The 18,530-nt window shown below is 36.6% G+C and overlaps 2 protein-coding genes and 1 pseudogene across 2 annotated transcripts; all 3 read left to right on the top strand.

Annotated features, from left to right (window-relative positions):
* The first annotated feature begins 36 nt into the window (after window positions 1-36).
* Window positions 37-6,679, top strand: LOC141847389 (proteasome subunit alpha type-5). Its single transcript, XM_074735431.1, has 9 exons — window positions 37-157; window positions 275-356; window positions 485-565; window positions 4,270-4,383; window positions 4,503-4,604; window positions 5,179-5,237; window positions 5,750-5,852; window positions 6,059-6,124; window positions 6,403-6,679. Exons 1-9 carry the CDS (start codon window positions 144-146, stop codon window positions 6,493-6,495), a joined length of 714 nt encoding a protein of 237 aa, XP_074591532.1. The 5' UTR covers window positions 37-143; the 3' UTR covers window positions 6,496-6,679.
* Window positions 6,680-7,513: 834 nt separating this feature from the next.
* On the top strand, window positions 7,514-16,342 carry LOC141846953 (uncharacterized; annotated as a pseudogene).
* Window positions 16,343-17,507: 1,165 nt separating this feature from the next.
* Window positions 17,508-18,250, top strand: LOC141847209 (uncharacterized). The gene is made up of 3 exons (XM_074735195.1): window positions 17,508-17,785; window positions 17,861-18,172; window positions 18,241-18,250. Exons 1-3 carry the CDS (start codon window positions 17,508-17,510, stop codon window positions 18,248-18,250), a joined length of 600 nt encoding a protein of 199 aa, XP_074591296.1.
* Window positions 18,251-18,530: the final 280 nt, after the last annotated feature.

Raw genomic sequence — 18,530 nt, 5'->3', positions numbered from 1 at the left:
AAAACGTGCCCAATGCTATTCTGCCTTGAATAACAAGTCGAGCGCACTGTAATACTCTCGCAGCGGACCAACCCACCCTTCCATTCTCGACCTTCATCGCCGTCGGCTCCCGCTTCCCCACCTCTTCTCTCAAATCGTTCGAAATGTTCCTCACCAGGTTGATATCTTCTCACTCACACACACACACTCTCTCTCTATTTTGTTCTACCGTTAATCATTCTCATCGATCGAGCTTAATTTCTTCCTTGGGTTTTGTGGGTGTTTATGATCCCAGGACCGAGTACGATCGTGGCGTCAACACTTTCTCCCCGGAGGGGAGGTTGTTCCAGGTCGAGTACGCCATCGAGGCCATCAAGGTTGGTGCTTTCGTTACTAGTTTATTCTACTGCTTTCCCCCTTTTTTTCATTTTGTGATCTTGGAGCCGGAAGGTCCTCGGATCACAGGTGCTAGATCTGCGATGAATTGGTTTGATTCTGGTGACAGTTGGGCTCTACGGCCATCGGATTGAGGACGAAGGAAGGCGTTGTGCTTGCTGTTGAGAAGCGTGTGACCTCACCCTTGCTGGTTTGCTGATTAAACCGTTCCTTTATTTTATGTCTATTGTAGATTATTAGTATTGCTGAGTGCAATTTCGATTTTGTTGCTGAAGTTTGCAACATAACCAACAGTAATAAAAGTATCATAATTTTACCTTAGAAATATGAGTTCGCCTTGTTTATACTATGAGCTATATCAGAGCCTCTGTGCATAGCATCATACCTGTAAATCTGTTATTTACATTAAAAAATTTTGATATCCCTTTTTTATTAGACTTTCATCCTTGCGTATAACTGTTGATACCAATTCTTTAGATTGGAACTCAGTTAACTTTAGCTGTAAGTGGATGAGATCAAATAAAACAAGGATCTCATCTGATTATTTAATCCCTTCAGTTCCTTATCGTAGATTAATAAAACCTTGTCTTAGAATTTTAAACATTTTCTCCTTGGTTTGCGATGAAACTTTAAACCTTGTTAAAAAAAAAAAACTAAAACAATGATCTGAAACAATTGGTGACTGGCATCCTGTTATGAGTGTATTTGATGGAAGATGATGAGGTGGAAAAGGGTAAAGAAGAGGAGAGAGATTTGGGAGAGTCAACTGGAGGATAATAGCAGTATGAATGAAGAAAATAATAACTAAACATTGAAATTGAATTTTTTTATTGTTTGCATTGTTAGAATATTTAGGGATAAATATTCTGTTTTCTTTTTTATAGAATAATTTTCCTAGAATATGTCCCTATATTCATCTATAAATAGGGGCTTATCTCTTGTAATAAAGTAAGATTCATATTATTTTATATGGTATCAGAGCGAGGTTGAGTTTAAGGTTATCTGTCTGAACCAATCCTCTTCCTTCTCTCTCTGTTCGTCACGCGTTTTCCTCGCGTGCATTTATGTTCGTCGTTTTTACCGACCGGATTGCGACTTATTCTCTCGCGATCCCTCTTCCGCTTCTCGACCGGATCGTGACTTCTTCTCTCGCGATCCCTCTTCCGCCGGCGACTTCTTCTCCTCTCGGCTCACTGCTTTCGACTATTAATTCCAAATCAACAGAGGTGATCCTTCAGGTGGCACCTCTATTTGCCGCCTTCCTCGTCGCACGTTTTCCTCGTCACGACGTAGCAATCGCAGCGGCTTCCTCGTCGCGCGTCTTCCTCATCGCGCGTCTTCCTCGACGCGACGAGCAACATGCCTTCCTCATCACATGTTTTCCTCGTCGTGACGCAGCAATCGCAGTTGCTTCTTCGTCGCACGTCTTCCTCGACGCGACGAGGAGCACGTCTTCCTCATCGTGCGTTTTCCTCGTCGCGACAAAACAATTGCAGCGGTTTCCTTGTCACGCGTCTTCCTCGACGCGACGAGCAGCACACCTTCCTCGTCGTGCATTTTCTCGTCGCGACGCAGCAATCACAGTGGCTTCCTCGTCGTGCGTCTTCCTCGACGCGACGAGCAACACGCCTTCCTCATCGCACGTTTTCCTCGTCGCGACATAGTAATCACAGCGGCTTCCTCGTCGCGCGTCTTTCTCGACGCGACGAGCAACACGTCTTCCTCGTCCTGCCTCCCGCATGCTTTTTTTCTCTGTTGCCCTCTTCCAGTAATGGCAGCAAGCTAGCAAGTTCCAACTCTCCTTTTCTTCTCCTCTTCCCATTCTTCCAGAAGTAGGCGGACATCAGCAGCACCTACCTTGTGTTTTTCCAGCAACACAACAGCAGCAACACCTTTCCGAAAGCAGGTACTGATGGAAAGAAGGTTGATCATGTCACCTCGTAAGGGTGGCAAAGAACGTCCTTGGTGTGATTATTGCCACCGACTAGGACACACGATTGATAAATGTTAGAGCCTACATGGTCGACCTCCCCGTGCTGTATAGATCGTCCAAATTTTTATTGCTCTTTCAGCTTTCATTTAACAGTTGCTTCAAGAGCTAAGATTTGGAGAGGTTACACAAATGTCATTTATATGTGACAACCAAGCCGCTATGCATATCGCCTCGAATCCAGTTTTTTATAAGAGGACAAAATATATTGAAGTCGATTGTCACTTTGTCAGAGAGAAAGTCATATCTGGTGAAATATCTACTAGTTTTATTAACTCACAGGATCAACTAGCAGATATATTTACCTAGTCACTGAGAGGTCCTCGAATTGACTATATATGTAACAAGCTAGGTACATATGATTTATATTCTCTAGCTTGAGGGGGAGTGTTAGAATATTTAGCGATAAATATTCTGTTAGGGATAAATATTCTATTTTTTTATAGAATAATTCTCCTAGAATATGTCCCTATATTCATGTATAAATAGGGGTTTATCTCTTGTAATAAAGTAAGATTCCATATTATTTTACAGTATTAATGTAATGGAAACTAAAGCTTGATTTTTTTTTTAACTTACCTTTCTCTCTCAATATGCCAGACATAAGTTGTTTTTATTCTCATTCATACTTTGATTATAATATATAGTTAAATTTTTAGGTTGAACTAGATTGATATCATAATTTGAAGAATCTCTCTTTTAACCATTGGGATCAAGAATAATGTGAAATAGTGACAAAGTGCATCATGTAAAATACCAAGAGAATGAATTAGTGCAAAATATTTGTTATGATGTGCACATTTACATGTCAAAACACTACATATATCAATGAATCATTTAAATAGACAAATGACGATGCAAGGAGAAGTAGCGGAAGGCCTAAGGGGGTAGTTGCTTTGTGGAAGAAAACATCCTCAAGGAATGGCATTCAAAGAAATCTGTGGATGAGATTGGCATGTTTGATTTAACATTTCATTCAAGGGTTTGGCTTTGACAGAAATGATGTCCTGCTAGTGTTGTGTTGAAATGCTAACACATGGTGCTGGTGGTCAATCAGGATTAGGAGGGAGAAAAAAGAGGAAGATCAAAGGCTCCTTATACAGGGTAGTTCTTCTCAGGTCTCCACTTAGCTTATTGAGCATGATGAAGTAAGAATTAGATGCATCAAAATTCTAGTATTTTAGCAGATTATGGAACGTTGACAATACAACATTCATAACCTATCAGTTGCCTCTTGTGTTTCGGTGCCTATGAGTTCGCTTCTACTGTGATACCAACGACTCATGCAGATTAAAGATAGTGAGAGGAGCCAAAGATGGGAAGATGTGTGTTGAAGAAGATGAAAACATGTCTTGTGTCTTAGACTCAGACCTATTATGTGTGTTTGTTGATAGCTTGAGTGATGTGTTTTACCCATGCTAATCAACAAAGAACAAATTTTTAAACTGTAATCTTTAATAAATTTCAATTATATTGTAGAAAAAATTATAATTTAAAGTCATGTATGCCCATCTGTAGCTGTGTTTTAACCATGTTTCTTAGTCAAATGATGAATCATTCGTTACCTGTTTCTCCATCAATCAGCCAGTGATTAATGATAATTCTGCATGTCCTTATTTAGGTTGTTAAACTGTAGCTGTGTGCTGATATCATACTGTAACTCATGGAATGTTGTATTACTACCATATTTCCTCGAAATACTTCTCAACTTGATGTGCAACAAAAAGGTTTTGTTTTGAAATAGGTTGAAATTCATCAGGATTTGTTGAACCATCGCTCTCTGCATCAGTTGATTTCTCTTTAAAAGTCCTAATAGCTACATAGTGCTTAGTCCATTTTGTTAATTTTTGACACGTTGACCATATTTGTGGCTTCTTAGTATTCTAGTCATTTTACTTTTACAGGAACCCAGCAGTGTCGAAAAAATTATGGAGATTGATGAGCACATAGGCTGTGCGATGAGTGGATTGATAGCTGATGCACGAACTCTTGTAGAACATGGTCGTGTTGAAACTCAGGTTCTGTTCTACATCTTTGGTCATATTGAAATTTTTATCATGTCTTTGAATTCTGTAGGACTTTGGTGAGACAACTGGTATTCTGTTTTTTTGATTGATTAAATCAATTTGTCTACCAGAATCACAGGTTTTCGTATGGTGAAGCAATGACTGTTGAGTCAACTACCCAAGCACTATGTGACCTGGCTCTTCAATTTGGTGAAGGAGATGAAGAATCTATGGTTAGCACTATAGATTAATTATAGAGGGGACATAATTTTTGTATCTTCTCTTCTTTGTAGAATTCATGGTTAGCACTGTAGATTTTTTTTGCAAAACTCTCAAGAATAAATTACCGAAGGAAATAATTTTCATACCTTCTTTCTTCTCTTCTTTGTTTATCACCATGGAAAGTTTCTGAATAGCATAGTCATGCGGACTCACTTTTTGAGTGAAGAATTCCAAATCTTTTCAAATTAATATTGATGCTATTGCTAAGGTCTGTCTCTTTGGTTTTGATATTACAGCCCGCATCAAAGATTCTGCTAAGAATAATTTAAATCATGTATTTCTCTCTTTGGAGGGTTATAAAGCGTGAGGAGTCATAACCATGTATGAGTTCCATTAAAAGTTTTATATATCCATGGTTAATTATTGAATATTACTGGAGAGGTTCCCTGTCTAGGATTAATTACAGATTATTGATGTTTTAGAAAACTTATTCAAGCCCATCTGGCCACATATTTATACTTGTACCTCAAACTTCCAAATTGTCATTGAATTATGAAGGTTTCTAACTAATTAGTATTGGTGCAGTCACGACCATTTGGAGTATCTCTTCTGATTGCTGGTCATGATGAGCATGGGCCCAGCTTGTAAGTACTTGTTACTTTTTAATGTGTCTAGTGCAGCAACTGATCACTGATGGTGATTGCTATGTAAAGTTTGTCAATTTATTTTGTTACCATACCATTATGGAAATATAACAACAAAAACTTTTCACAAGCTTTATTTAACTATTTCATAGTGGTAATGTTTCTTGTAAGATTATAGTTTATTTCCTCAATGGCCTAAAGTGGCCAAAGTGACAAAAAAACATAAAATTATCATGACAATCATGCCTAGAAGGGATCTGACTTTGTTGTCTTGTGGGATTGTTGCTACTGTTAAGATGATCTTTCCATGGCCTAAAATTTTCTTCAGAGTAAATGGCAAATGTTCTAATGCATCAGTATTATTGGAGCTCATCTTTCTGTACATTAGGGTTTCTGCTTGATATTTACTAATGTCAGAAGTAATCTGGTAAAATCTGAAGCGTCTCATATGTTGTTATGTAGTCCTGTATTGTAAGGTTTTGTTCTGAAGTATGACATGCTATAAATTGCAGGTACTATACTGACCCATCTGGCACATTCTGGCAATGCAACGCAAAAGCAATAGGGTCAGGATCCGAAGGAGCTGATAGTTCTCTTCAAGAACAATACAACAAAGTAAGCCAATTTTAGATAAAAGGAGCTGATGTGAGGCAAATTTGCTTTGGCAGCAGCCTGTTGTGATTTAGATCCATAGTTACTTTCTATTTGCAAGCATAACTGGCCAAATAATGCATCAAGTTTGTGCATGCTTTGACCTTATGAGTTGTGGCATCTGGATAATGGGGATGAGAATATCTTTCATGAGTACCTTGTTTATGCAGGACCTAACCCTTCAGGAAGCTGAAACTATAGCCCTTTCGATCCTGAAACAAGTCATGGAGGAAAAGGTATCCTTCTTGTGGCTTTTCCATATCTAGTTGCTTTATATAACTAAAGTAACTGTGTCTTCAAACCTGGATCCGTAATGGTGCATTGAAGCTCCTTACATGTGCATTATAACTTGGTCAATTGGTTGGACATAGATGATCTTTTAAATGTGTATAAACAATGCATTGCATTATAAACTAAGGCTTAAGGATCGAATTCTAGGTTTTCTATTTTGTGTTAGATATTCTTCTGAGTATTATGTTTTTCCCATTGCTAAGCTAGTAATTTGCATGAACAGGTGACCCCTAATAATGTCGACATTGCAAAGGTTGCCCCTACTTACCATCTATACACACCTGATGAGGTCAAAGCTGTCATCACTCGCCTCTGATTGGCTTGGCTATTTATCTTTTATTTGTCTTTTTTGTACTTGGCACTAATTGCTAGATTACTCTAAAATGTGTTGGATGTTGTGGCCTTGTTACTTTTTGGTTGCTTATCCACTGAACCAATTTAAGCATTCAAAGGGGTACTAAAGATAGTTCTTCATTCTTGTGATATGATAAGTTCTCATAGGTCATCTTTCACATTTGCAGTCAATCAAATTAATGGCCAACACAAAATTTCGGTTAAGTTTTAGCTTGCAAGCCTGCGGTACTTTGTATTGTGTTGCGTAGTTTTATTGCAGGGATGTTTGAAGAGCCTGGAAATCTAACCTAACCTGGCAGGGATGTTTTTGGGCTCACTGGGTGGTTCACTATTTGTTATCTTCAGAAATCCTTTGTGAGGACAGTTTTAAGCCCTCAGTGACTGTTTTACCTCTGGTTTACTCAGATCATAGTTCCTCAATATGCAAGAGACTCAAAAAGAGGGTGTTTTTTTTATATATAATATGTAGATGACTTTACTCCGATCGGATAAATTTGAAACATAATTTATATATATTTAGAAGTTGATTTTTAGAATATTTATTTTTATTGGAATTTGAATTATAATCTTCTTAATTGTTTCTTTTAGTACTTTACTACTGTATTACATCGATTTCTGCTTTCTTGTGGTGTGGCTAGCTCGGCTTTTGCGAATTCGGGCAGAGGCAGAAGGCCTGCTACTTTTGGGATCCAAGATATGTCGATCGGCAAAATGGAACAGAGAAACGAACGATTTAATCAAATGGCCAAGCTTTTATCCCCATGAACTAAAGGGAACTTATTCTGATGGAGTCCTTGTATTACTAGGAGGTCCATCGTGATTAGATCCATTATGATGATTGGAAAACCACATACTTTCAAACAGAGACTGGAATAGACTTTTTGGCTCTAGGGATGGGAATAGAAAGTGGATGTAAGATCAAGAAACTCCTGAATTTTGGCAATTGACTGTTTTATTGGCCTCAACAGAGTAGACGGGGGATGTCCACTAGCTACGTTGATGGAGTTTTCAAGCGTGGTTGGATTAAGATGTATTCTCTTGGATTGATGTATGCGCAGATCACCGGAGTCGATCCTGAGAACGTTGGAGGCAACGATGCCTTTCAGGTGGTGACCCCTGAAGTGGCTCATCCCCCTAATTTTTTTTTTATTCCAATTGCAAATGTTCTCCGAATTCATGCTTCCTAAATTGTTCCATGCGGATTCAACTTTCAACTGGGTCATGCATTGACACTTGAGCTGTTGATGAAGATTGCAGGTTATTTGACTCGTACAATAACTACTGTTGGTTGGTCAGTTGGCGGGCAGTTACAGATATTCGAAGCACCCGTTTGTGACTATTTTGATTGCTTATTCGATGGGATGAACAGATGAAGAGAGTTCAAATGGATCCCTTCTACAGTTTTTCATCATTTTCTCAATTCTCAATCTTATCTTACTGCAAAGAGACCAAGTTAGAATCAGTATTGTAAATAGCGATAAACGATATCGGGATAGTCAATGACCGCCTATTATCTCAGTCACTGTTAAATTTTTTATATATAATATTATAAATAATTATCATTTTAATAATATAATATATGTAATTAAATGATGTTTATATATAAATAAGTTTCATACACTATAATAAAAGTTATATAAGATATAAATAAATATATAAATACAACTAAGATAATTAATAAAGATTCATTATCATATTTATATTAAAAAAATAATATCATTATTTTTATTAAAAGTTTAAATTTAAAATTTAAAGTTTCAATTCAATAGGGTAATGAGTCAATAAAGTTTAAACATAATTAATCTTCAAAATCAGCTATACATGCATCATCAATTACATTCATAATTCTTTAATCATCGGACTCAAAAATCAACATCTTTTTCATTCTCCTCCTCTAATATATATAAATCCTCATCAAGTTCTCTAATGAGGATGTTCCTTATACTCTTCCTTGATCGTAGAATTTCATCCGCTTCCGAGGCTTCTACCACCATTCTCCAAGTAGGTCCTGAACCCAACTCAACCTCATCTTCATCACCACCATCAACAAGCCAACCTTGAGCTTCAATAGCTTGAGAGGATAGAAATAAATCTCCGTTCTTTTCTCTTTTACTCTTCTTCTGATCGACATTGAATTTGATATATATAATATCATTCAATCTTGATATCTCGAACTTATTCCTCTTCTTAGTATGTGTCTAAATAATTAAAAAATTATTAAAAACTAATAAAAATAAAGGATATATAACATAATTTATGAAATACTACTTATCCCTTCAAATTGACTTCAATTTCTTTCACACCCCGATTATCAAAGAGATATCACATTGCCATTTTTTACGAGTTTGGAGTGCCACCATCATAATTGAATCACCATCCACCTTAAAAAAAAGTAAAGAGGCAAAAAATAATAAACCAAAAAATAGGTAAAAGAAACATGTATATTAGTGAATAGAAATAAATAAAAGAGATGTACCCGGATTAAAGTCATAGTACACATCCACCTTCTTATATGCCATGACCGTCATTTTTCTTTCAAAGTTTCTAGATTTACTTTTATACTTCAACAATTCATCATTAAAAATGGTAGATTGAATGCCTTCATCTAAAGCTGTCAAACGGGCCAACCCATGATCGGGCGGGCGGGCCAGCCCATGGACAAGTTGGGATATCTCTAACCCAATCCAACCCAATCTATCTCAAGGTGAGTTGTGAGTTAAACGGGTCAACCCACAGGCCTCAAAAAAATTAAAAAATATAGAAAATTTAAAAATTTAAAATTTTGATTACAGTTTAAACGGATTAAGTTGAAAATTTTAAATTTGGATTGTGATTTAAATGGGTCAAGTCCATTAGTCTATTGAGTTTTCTATTTTAATTTTAAATTTTAAAGAAAAAATAAGTTTTTTCAACCCATGAACCAACTCAAGCCCACCACAGGCTGACCCACGCAGGCTGTGGACCTAGGCGAGTCAGCCCACCCAAACCCACCTTAAAATAGGTTGATAAAATTTTAACCCAATCCGTCTAAATTGTTTGACAGGGCGGGCCAATTTGACGAGCCCAACTCAAATTGACGACTCTACCCTCGTCGGTGGGAAAAATTCTTGCAACACGATTCAAAAACTCATTCATAACATTGGTGTCATTTTGTATGCTTGGATCTTTGTAGTAAAAAAGTCAAATTCAACAAGTAAATGACATAATGCAAAGGATTATCAAATCTACCCTTAGACTACTCATCAATAATCTTCAAAATAAGGGTGACATTTTCTTCTTTTTGGAAAGCTTTTCTAATCTCTTCCTTGGCTTTAAGTGACCCAATGAAAAGGTCATTGAGAGTTTTTTGTCACTGCCAACAAGGCATAAAACTTCCACTAAAGAGGTGAAAACATTCAAATCCAAAGAAACATCATTCCAAAAAGAAATACTTGTTATCATCGCTTCCGTCGCTTTCCCCTTCATACTACTCAATTTTGTTTTGCTCCACTCCTTGGATGTAAACATAAATTTCAATTGATCTTTCTAGCCTTTGAGACTTTCCAAGACAAAAAAATGAAGTAGCAAATATAATCATCTTGGGTCTCACAATATCTCTCGTCTTGGTATATTTCCTCATAATAGTCAAAGTTGCATGATGTGCATAGATGAATATTATTAGGGTTTTTGCTTTCTCAAGCATTCTGCTAAACTTGGGTAGCTTTCTAATTGCTTCAAGCATAAGGTTGAATGTATGAGTCATGTAAGAGGTCCAAAAAATTTTGAGGTTGTGTAACCTTCATCAAATCTGCCGTTGCTATATTGTTTATCGTATTGTCCATCACTACTTGAACAACATGTTAAGTGTCAATTTCATTGACGTATTTTTTCACAAACTTGAAGATGTAATCCCTAGTGTGTGTCTCCATGGATTCTTCAATAGAACCAAGAAATGAAGTGCCTAATTTGCAATTAACATATAAATTCATAATGCTTCTCTTCTTGCAATCCGTCCATGCATTGATCATAATTGAACATCCATTTTTCATCCATTTTTTCATGCATTTTAGAGATAATTTGATCGTCTCAACTTCTTGCTTCAAAAGTGGCTCTTTTAGAATATGTTGACTTGGTGGTTCAACTAAATTAGCCAACCGCTTCTACAAATTGTATCAATTTCATGAAAAAGAATCTCCGCCTCATAAATCCATCTTGCAAGATACTTATGCACACTGATCCGATGGGAATATTTGGAAATTACGTGGACGTCAGGTGCAATGGAAAGAAAGGAAAAAAGAGTAACAATAAACATCCGTTAATTCAGGAAATCTCTCTCTCTCTTTCTTTGGTCTCGGTATGCTTCCTCAAGCATGTGTCGAGCTCTATCTCTGGTCTCGGTATGGTTCCTCAAGCAAGTGTCGAGCCCTCTCTGGTCTCTGTATGCTTCCTCAAGCAAGTGCTCTCTCTCTGGTCTCGGTATACTTCCTCAAGCATGTGTTGAGCCCTCTCTAATCTCTGTATGCTTCCTCAAGCATGTGTCGAGCTCTCTCTGGTCTCGGCCAGTTTCCTCAAGCATGTGCTGAGCTCTCTCTGGTCTCGATCAGTTTCTTGAAGCGTATGTCGAGCTCTCGCCACAATCTTTATACACCTCTCGCATCACATGTCAACCTTGAAACTTGGTCCCAACGTCTTGTGCCGACCTCATGACTCGGTCTCGACATGATCCCTACATTCAAGATCAACTTCCTGCATGTGATATTTATTGAAGACATGGTTGTTTCACCTAATCCGGAGAGGATAGAACCGATTCCCCCACAAAAATAGGAACACATCTTTGAATATGTATAAATAGACAAGGTCTCTCCAAATGCGGAACAGGTACGGTAGAATATTTCTAAAAACGGTTGCTAAGATTGTAGAACGGAAAACAACTGCTATAAAAAGGTAGCTCATACCCCTGGGCACAGATATGCACACATGTCTATCCTAATTTCCTCAAGTCAAAAAACTCCTTCTTCACGTCGTATCCTAACTTGAGCGTCGGAGTGGCTTGCCGGGACCCAATCCCGGTGCCATTCTAACCCTCTTCTCTTTTGAGTGCTTTTTAGGATCTCTCTTCTCTCCGAACGATTCTCTTCAAAGAGCGTGCACGTCGATCGAACCTTGAACCAGCGTTTGTACCATCCACGGTATATTGATCGAAACACACATCATTTGTAAACTTTAACTTCAATGCATCATTTATGTTTTGTTGTCTTGTCTTTGTTGGATCGATTACGGATGCCCACTTATCAATAGGCCCAAGGTGCTTTAACTTATTTTTAAAAAATCTCTCTCCACTTGATAATCATCATCCTTTACATCAACACGTATATTTACTTATATCCTCTCTTTTTTTAGTTCTTCCACCTTTTCTCGCTTCTTATTCTTGTTATTTTCAAGATAAGCTCTTACTTTTTTTATCTTCGTCGGATGCTTTAGGACATGCTTTAACCTGTCCTACAATACTCGCAATACGATGCTTCATCTGATAAACTCCTCCCTTAATAAGTCTCTTACATAATTTGTATGTGATTGATGAGTTAGAGTTTATGCATTTTTAATTGATTCAATTTTGGGTTTTTACATGAAAATAAATTATGAAATGAATCGATTTGATTGTATTTGTCCTATATTGCATAATCGGAGGCTTGATTATAATTTTCATGATTTAATGGTGAATTTTTGTATTAATTGAGTTTAATTGATTGTAGGGCTCAAATCAAACCAAGATCGAGCTAAATCGCGATCGAATCGAGTCAAGTTTGCCCAAATTGATCAAGCCACATGAAGGACATGACCTAACTCAAGTCTGATCAAGATCCATAAATTTTTTTCAAGCCCTAGGCTGCCCTAAAGCCCTAGATCAAGTCCAGACCATCAGATTCAAAACGGACGGTCCAGATTAACTAATTAATCAGTCGTATATAAACAAGATTTTAATCGATTCATCCCAAACAGCCTCCCCTGCTTGGCGACGTACGCAGACGGCGACCCCCTTCTTCCCAAATCTCTTCCATTGCAATCCTTGATCCACGAGGAGTCCGAGGTCGGTCGATTGGGTGTATTCAGGCAGCTGGATTTGGCGCAGCGGCGAGGGTTTCACCAGCGGCCATCTGCTCTGTTTCTTCTTGTTTCGGTCATCCACAACACCATCCGACCTTGTGATTCTTTGAGGGGTTCTCTGAGGATCGTGGAGGGCGAACAAGGCTTCAGCAACACAATATGAGCAAGAAGAAGAGAGGAAATCCGATTTTTGCAGCTCAAAACAACTCGCGCAAGCCACTGTTAGCGCTGTAGAATGGTCTTCGGCATTTTCATGGTTCGGGCAGCGAGGAAACCACACCAGGGATCACGTTGAAGACTCCAGAGGGATCATTGAAGCCACATTGTGGATTCACCAGTTTGATTGACACCAAATTGAGGAGAAGAAATGGAAAAGGGAAGGGTTGAAGGAGTTTTTCAATTTCTGATTTCGATTTTTTGTTTACTGTTCTGTAATTCATCCCTAAAGTTTATTTTGATCCAATTTCTTTCAACAGTTCTTGAATACCTGTTAGTTGAGTGATACTTAGCTGTTGTTTGATGATAGATTTGTGTTAGAGATCTTGTGAGCTTAGTTTTAAACCTCTTTTATCTTAAATCCATGTTCTGAAACTTTGAAAACATTACTGTTCCGTGCCAAATGCTTTTGTGCTTATTAGATTGTAGTTGGCTAGCTTAAGTGGCTAGTTTAGTTGATGTTTATTGCATTTAATTAGTGTAATTGAACTTGTGTCCTATAATTGTTATTGTGTTCGATTGCATTTTCCATTTAGCTGAATTTTCCAAACTGTTTTTGTCTTAGTTTAGCTTTGTAATTCCCTAGCTTCTTGTATTGCATTGCTAGATTAGAAATTAATTTGATTTCAATTGCATTTTGTTTCCATTAGCTCATTGCATCTGAATTTACAATTAATTGCAAAATACCAAAACCCCCATTTTCATAGAAAACCCCAAAAAGAACGATACGTAAGCTCGAATTAAATAATTTTCTATTAGTCTTTAGAAAAATACGACTCGAGACCCCTATACTTCATTTGTTTGAATTAATTGTGGGTTTTTGATAATTTAAAAATTAATTTACAACCCTATTTGTGACATATCCATAGCAAATCTAGGGTTGTCAGTAATCCAATCTCTTTTTTCTTTATAATACAACACCCTATAATCACAAACAATATCACTAGATTTTCGCTTCAATTTCACCTCCAATTGTTTCTCATTTTCCATCATTAATCTTTATTAATTAAATAAAAGATCAAAAACTAGAACATGAACTTATTAGAAATATATAAAAGCTAACTTAAGTAACAGGTGACGATGGCGACAACAGGCGGTTAGAGGAGGAAGGAGGTGGGTTGTGGGTGACTTAGTGGGTTGGTGGAGTTATTTATATTTTGGAAGGGGGAGAAAGTAAATTAATATATCTATAGTTTTTTAAATTTTATTGACTTTGACCACTATAAAAAAATAATTTTTTAGGAAAGAAAATTAGCGACGAAAATTTTTTATCGTAAATTTCCAATGAAGTTTGCAACGAATAATATTTTTGTCACTATTTAGCGACAACCTTTATGATGAAATTTTCTTTATTGCTAATTCTGCAACATATCAAATTCATTATAAATTTCGTTGCTAAAAAATTTTTTATCGCAAAACTTATTGCAAATTTATGACGAAAAAAATATTTCATCGCCAATTGATGACGAAATAATTATTCATTGTCATTTTGTGATGAATTTATGTTTCGTCGCCAGAATCTGTGTTTCATCCCCAATTTGGCATTGAAATATTTTTTATCGCGAATTTGGCGATGAAACCCTGCTTTGTCGCCAAATTTTAGCGACGAAAATAGGATTTGCCACCAATTTGATAACGAAACATAAATTCATCACTAAATTTGGTGACAAAAACCATTCGTCGCCAAAATTACTCATAAACCCTAGATCTGCTGACCCTTCCCCTCTTCCCACATCGCGTTTTCAATCTCCTTTCATAGCACACCTCTGTCGTCGCCAATCACCGTCGTCCATTGCTTCTGCCGGAACTCTCCAAAGAACGGAGTTTTCGTCGCGTCTAGAGCTAGGTATGCTTCCCCTTCCTCCTTCCTCCATTCTGTTGGCCGACCGGATCATTTTTCTCGGTGCTGGGTCGTTGCCCGTGACCCGTCGGCCGCTGGCTAAGGGCCACGCAACCCCTGTCAGCAGCAGGTCACGTGTTGGCCATGCGACGACTATCAGTGGTGGGTCGCGTGCTAGCCACGTCGCCGCTGGGCTCACGGTCGTGGGGTCGGGCCTTTGGTCGCCACGCCGACGCGGTCCGCAGGGCGCTGGCCGTTGGTCGCACAGGTTGACCTGGGACAACCGCTGGCAGTTGGCCACCTGTCGTTGATCGTGATCGGTGTTTGTCACGTTCGCCGCAGTTGGTGGTTGTCACGTTGGCCGCGATCGATGGTTGCCACTTTTAGTGGTCACTTGCGAAGCGAAACTGATTCAGCTTTTCTAGTTTTGTTTGTGCATATTAAATTTAAGTATTGATTTTGTAATATTGTTTGTGCAGGTTTATAATTTGCGTGGACGTAAAGTAATTGGAGAGATACTCATCTTTGTTCACCGGCTTTAGGTATTTTTATAATTATAGTTATTTTTGAAATATTAAAAAGTATTTAGCTATAATTGTATTTATTTGAATGTTAGTATTTATTATTCTAATTTAGTAGGAATTAATTATGTTTATGTAATTGATGAAGAGATTTGTAATAATTTTTATTTATAGTAGATAAAAATTATTGCAATTAAGTAAGAATTAATTATATTTTAATATTTTAAAATTTTTGGGTTTAGGAAAAATACAAAAAAGCAAGAAGTTGGATGTATAAAAAGAATTTACCTGAACATAGAGGTTTAACCGATGAATTTATTGTGGGGTTAGAATAATTTTTGGAGTTTGCTTCAAGTAATATTGAGTTTATGATGGAGATAAGATAAGATGTCTGTGCAGAAAGTGTCACAATGGTAAATTTTTACAGTGTGATAAAGTTCGAGAACATCTTTGTAGATTTGGTTTCACTCTCAATTACTATAATTGGACTTGTCATGGTGAATCGTTCATATCTGATGAGGATTATGGACAAAACATACAATACTCAGTCATGGGGATCAGAGTTATTATGATCAATTTAATCCATATCAGAGGATGGTAACTAATGTAGTGGGTCAGAATTTCATTGCTGAATCGAGTGGTCCAAGTTCTAGTTTTCCTCCAATGGTTGAACAAATGTTTACTCCTTATGCATCACCGTTGGAGGAGACACAAGTACCAGGAGTTGGTGAAAATTTGAATAATGAATCATATCTTTAAATTTTAAGAATTATTGAGTGCTGCAAATGAACCATTGTGGGTTGGTTGTGACAATCACACTAAACTATCTCTTACAGCAAGATTGTTGAATGTCAAAGTAGAACATAATGTGTCTGAAGATTATTTTAATAATTTTATTCAAGTTATTGGAGAGGCATTGTCACGTGATCACATAATGTCCAATGATTATTACAATATGAAAAAACTCGTCAAAGACTTAGGTCTTCTAGTGGAAAGAATTGATGTTTGCAGAGATGGTTGTATGTTATATTGGGGTGATGATGAAAATGTAAAAGTTTATAAATTCTGTAATCAAGCTAGATACAAGACTACCAGAAGGAGTCAACAGCGACGTAAAACATACACTCAGTTATTTTATTTGCCTTTAACTCCTAGGCTACAAAGACTTTATGCATCAAAAGTCACTACTCAACACATGACTTGACATGCAACTCATCAAACAGAAGAGGGAATAATGTGTCATCCATCAGATGGACAGCAGTGGAAAAATTTTGATAGAACATATCCTGAATTTGTGAAGGAAAACTCGAAACATTCGGTTAGGTCTTTGTGTTGATGGATTTGCTCCATTTGGTAAATCAGGAAGAAATTATTCTTGTTGGCCAATTATTGTAACTCCGTATAATCTTCCACCTGGAATGTGCATGAAAACACCGCATATATTTTTAACATTGGTTGTGCCTGGTCCATAAAATTCGAAGAAGTTAATAGATGTTTATATGCAACCATTGATTGCAGAGCTGAAACAACTATGGGATGAAGGTTTTCCTACCTATGATGTGCATACTAATCAGATGTTTATAATGAAGGTTGCACTTCTTTGGACCATAAATGACTTTCCGGCTTATGGTATGTTATCAGGATGGAGTACCGCTGGGATTTTAGGATGTCCAATATGTATGGAGAGATCAAAATCAATCAGATTGAAACATGGGAAGAAGCCGAGTTATTTTGATTGTCATAGATAATTTTTACCACCAAATCATAATTTCAGAAGGAATAAAGAAGAATTCACAAAGAATAGAATTGAAAGAACACCCCCGCCATTGAGATTAACAGGTCAACAAATCTGGTATAGAGTGCATAATTTTTCATCTGTTATTGAAGATCCACATGGTACGCTTATGAATATGGAAGTACACATAAATGGACTAAACAGAGTATATTTTGGGATTTACCATATTGGTACAGTCATTTGATTCATCATAATCTTGATGTAATGCATATTGAGAAGAATATTTTTGATAATCTGATTAATACAGTCATGGATATCCCCAGAAAAATAAAAGATAATCTAAATGCAAGAAAAGATATGCGACTCCTTTGTAAAAGACTACTCTTGATGTCGATGAAAGTAGTAGGGGATCAAAGCCAAAGGCAGTTTATACATTGAATAGAGATCAGAGACGTATTCTTTGTGAATGGGTGAAATCTTTAAAATTTTCAGATGGTTATGTCTCTAATCTTGGAAGATGTGTCGATTTAAAAGAATGTAAATTGATTAGTTTAAAAAGTCATGATTGTCATATATTCATGAAAAGACTCATTCCTATCACTTTTAAGGAGTTATTACCAAATTTTATATGGGGTGTCATTACGGAGTTAAGCATTTTTCTTCATGATATTTGCTCAACAGTTTTGAGATACTCACACATGGAGACGTTAGAGAGAGAAATTCTAATAATTTTGTGTAATTTAGAAAGGATCTTTCCTTCATTTTTTGATTCAATGGAACATCTTTTGGTTCACTTGCCTTATGAAACTAAAGTTGGAGGTCCTGTCCATTTTCGATGGATGTATCCATTTGAAAGGTAAAATCATATTATTATATACTTTGTTATTTCATATATATTAATATCTAATACACTTTATTTTATTACAATCAGATTTCTATATCATCTGAAGAAAAAAGTGAAAAATAAGGCTCATGTTGAAGCCTCTATTGTTAATGCATACATTGTGGAGGAAGTAACAACTTTTGCATCATATTATTTTGAGCCTCACATCCGAAGCAAAAGACGAAGAGCGAGAAGAAATGATGAGGACCCTATTGATCCCAATTTGACATCATTTTTAATTTTTAATTATCTTGGTCGACCAAGTGGACCATGTAAAGAGAGATACTTAACTGGTCAAGAATGGCGGGCAACCCACACATATATTTTACTGAATTATCCAGAAGTAACATTATATTTCGAGTGAGTATATATTTTATATTTTTCTCCTTCAGTCATAAATAATTTGTGTTATAATTATTTTTTTATAGGATTTTTTAGAATTTAAATTCTGAAATGTCAACACAAGAGTTTAATAGCTTCTGCGATGAAGAATTTGCACCATTCTTCAAAATATATGTGAGTAGAAAATTTAAATTTGTTTACACATATTTTGACTTTTAATTAATTTTAAAATTTGATTTTAGATTCAGACTAATCAAGCTCACGTTGAGCAAGAATTGTTATTCCATCTTTCATGGGGTTCAAAAGCAATGGTACGGACTTGGCTAGCATATTTCATAAATGGATATAATTTTCATACTCAAGAATATGGAATGGG

The sequence above is a fragment of the Curcuma longa genome, chromosome 16 (assembly GCF_044706935.1).
Source record: "Curcuma longa cultivar G26 ecotype Majalengka, Jawa Barat chromosome 16, ITB_CL_G26_1.1, whole genome shotgun sequence".
Taxonomy (NCBI): Eukaryota; Viridiplantae; Streptophyta; class Magnoliopsida; order Zingiberales; family Zingiberaceae; genus Curcuma; species Curcuma longa.
The sequence above is the reverse complement of the archived record's forward strand: the minus strand, read 5'-3'. Positions and strand labels throughout refer to the sequence as shown.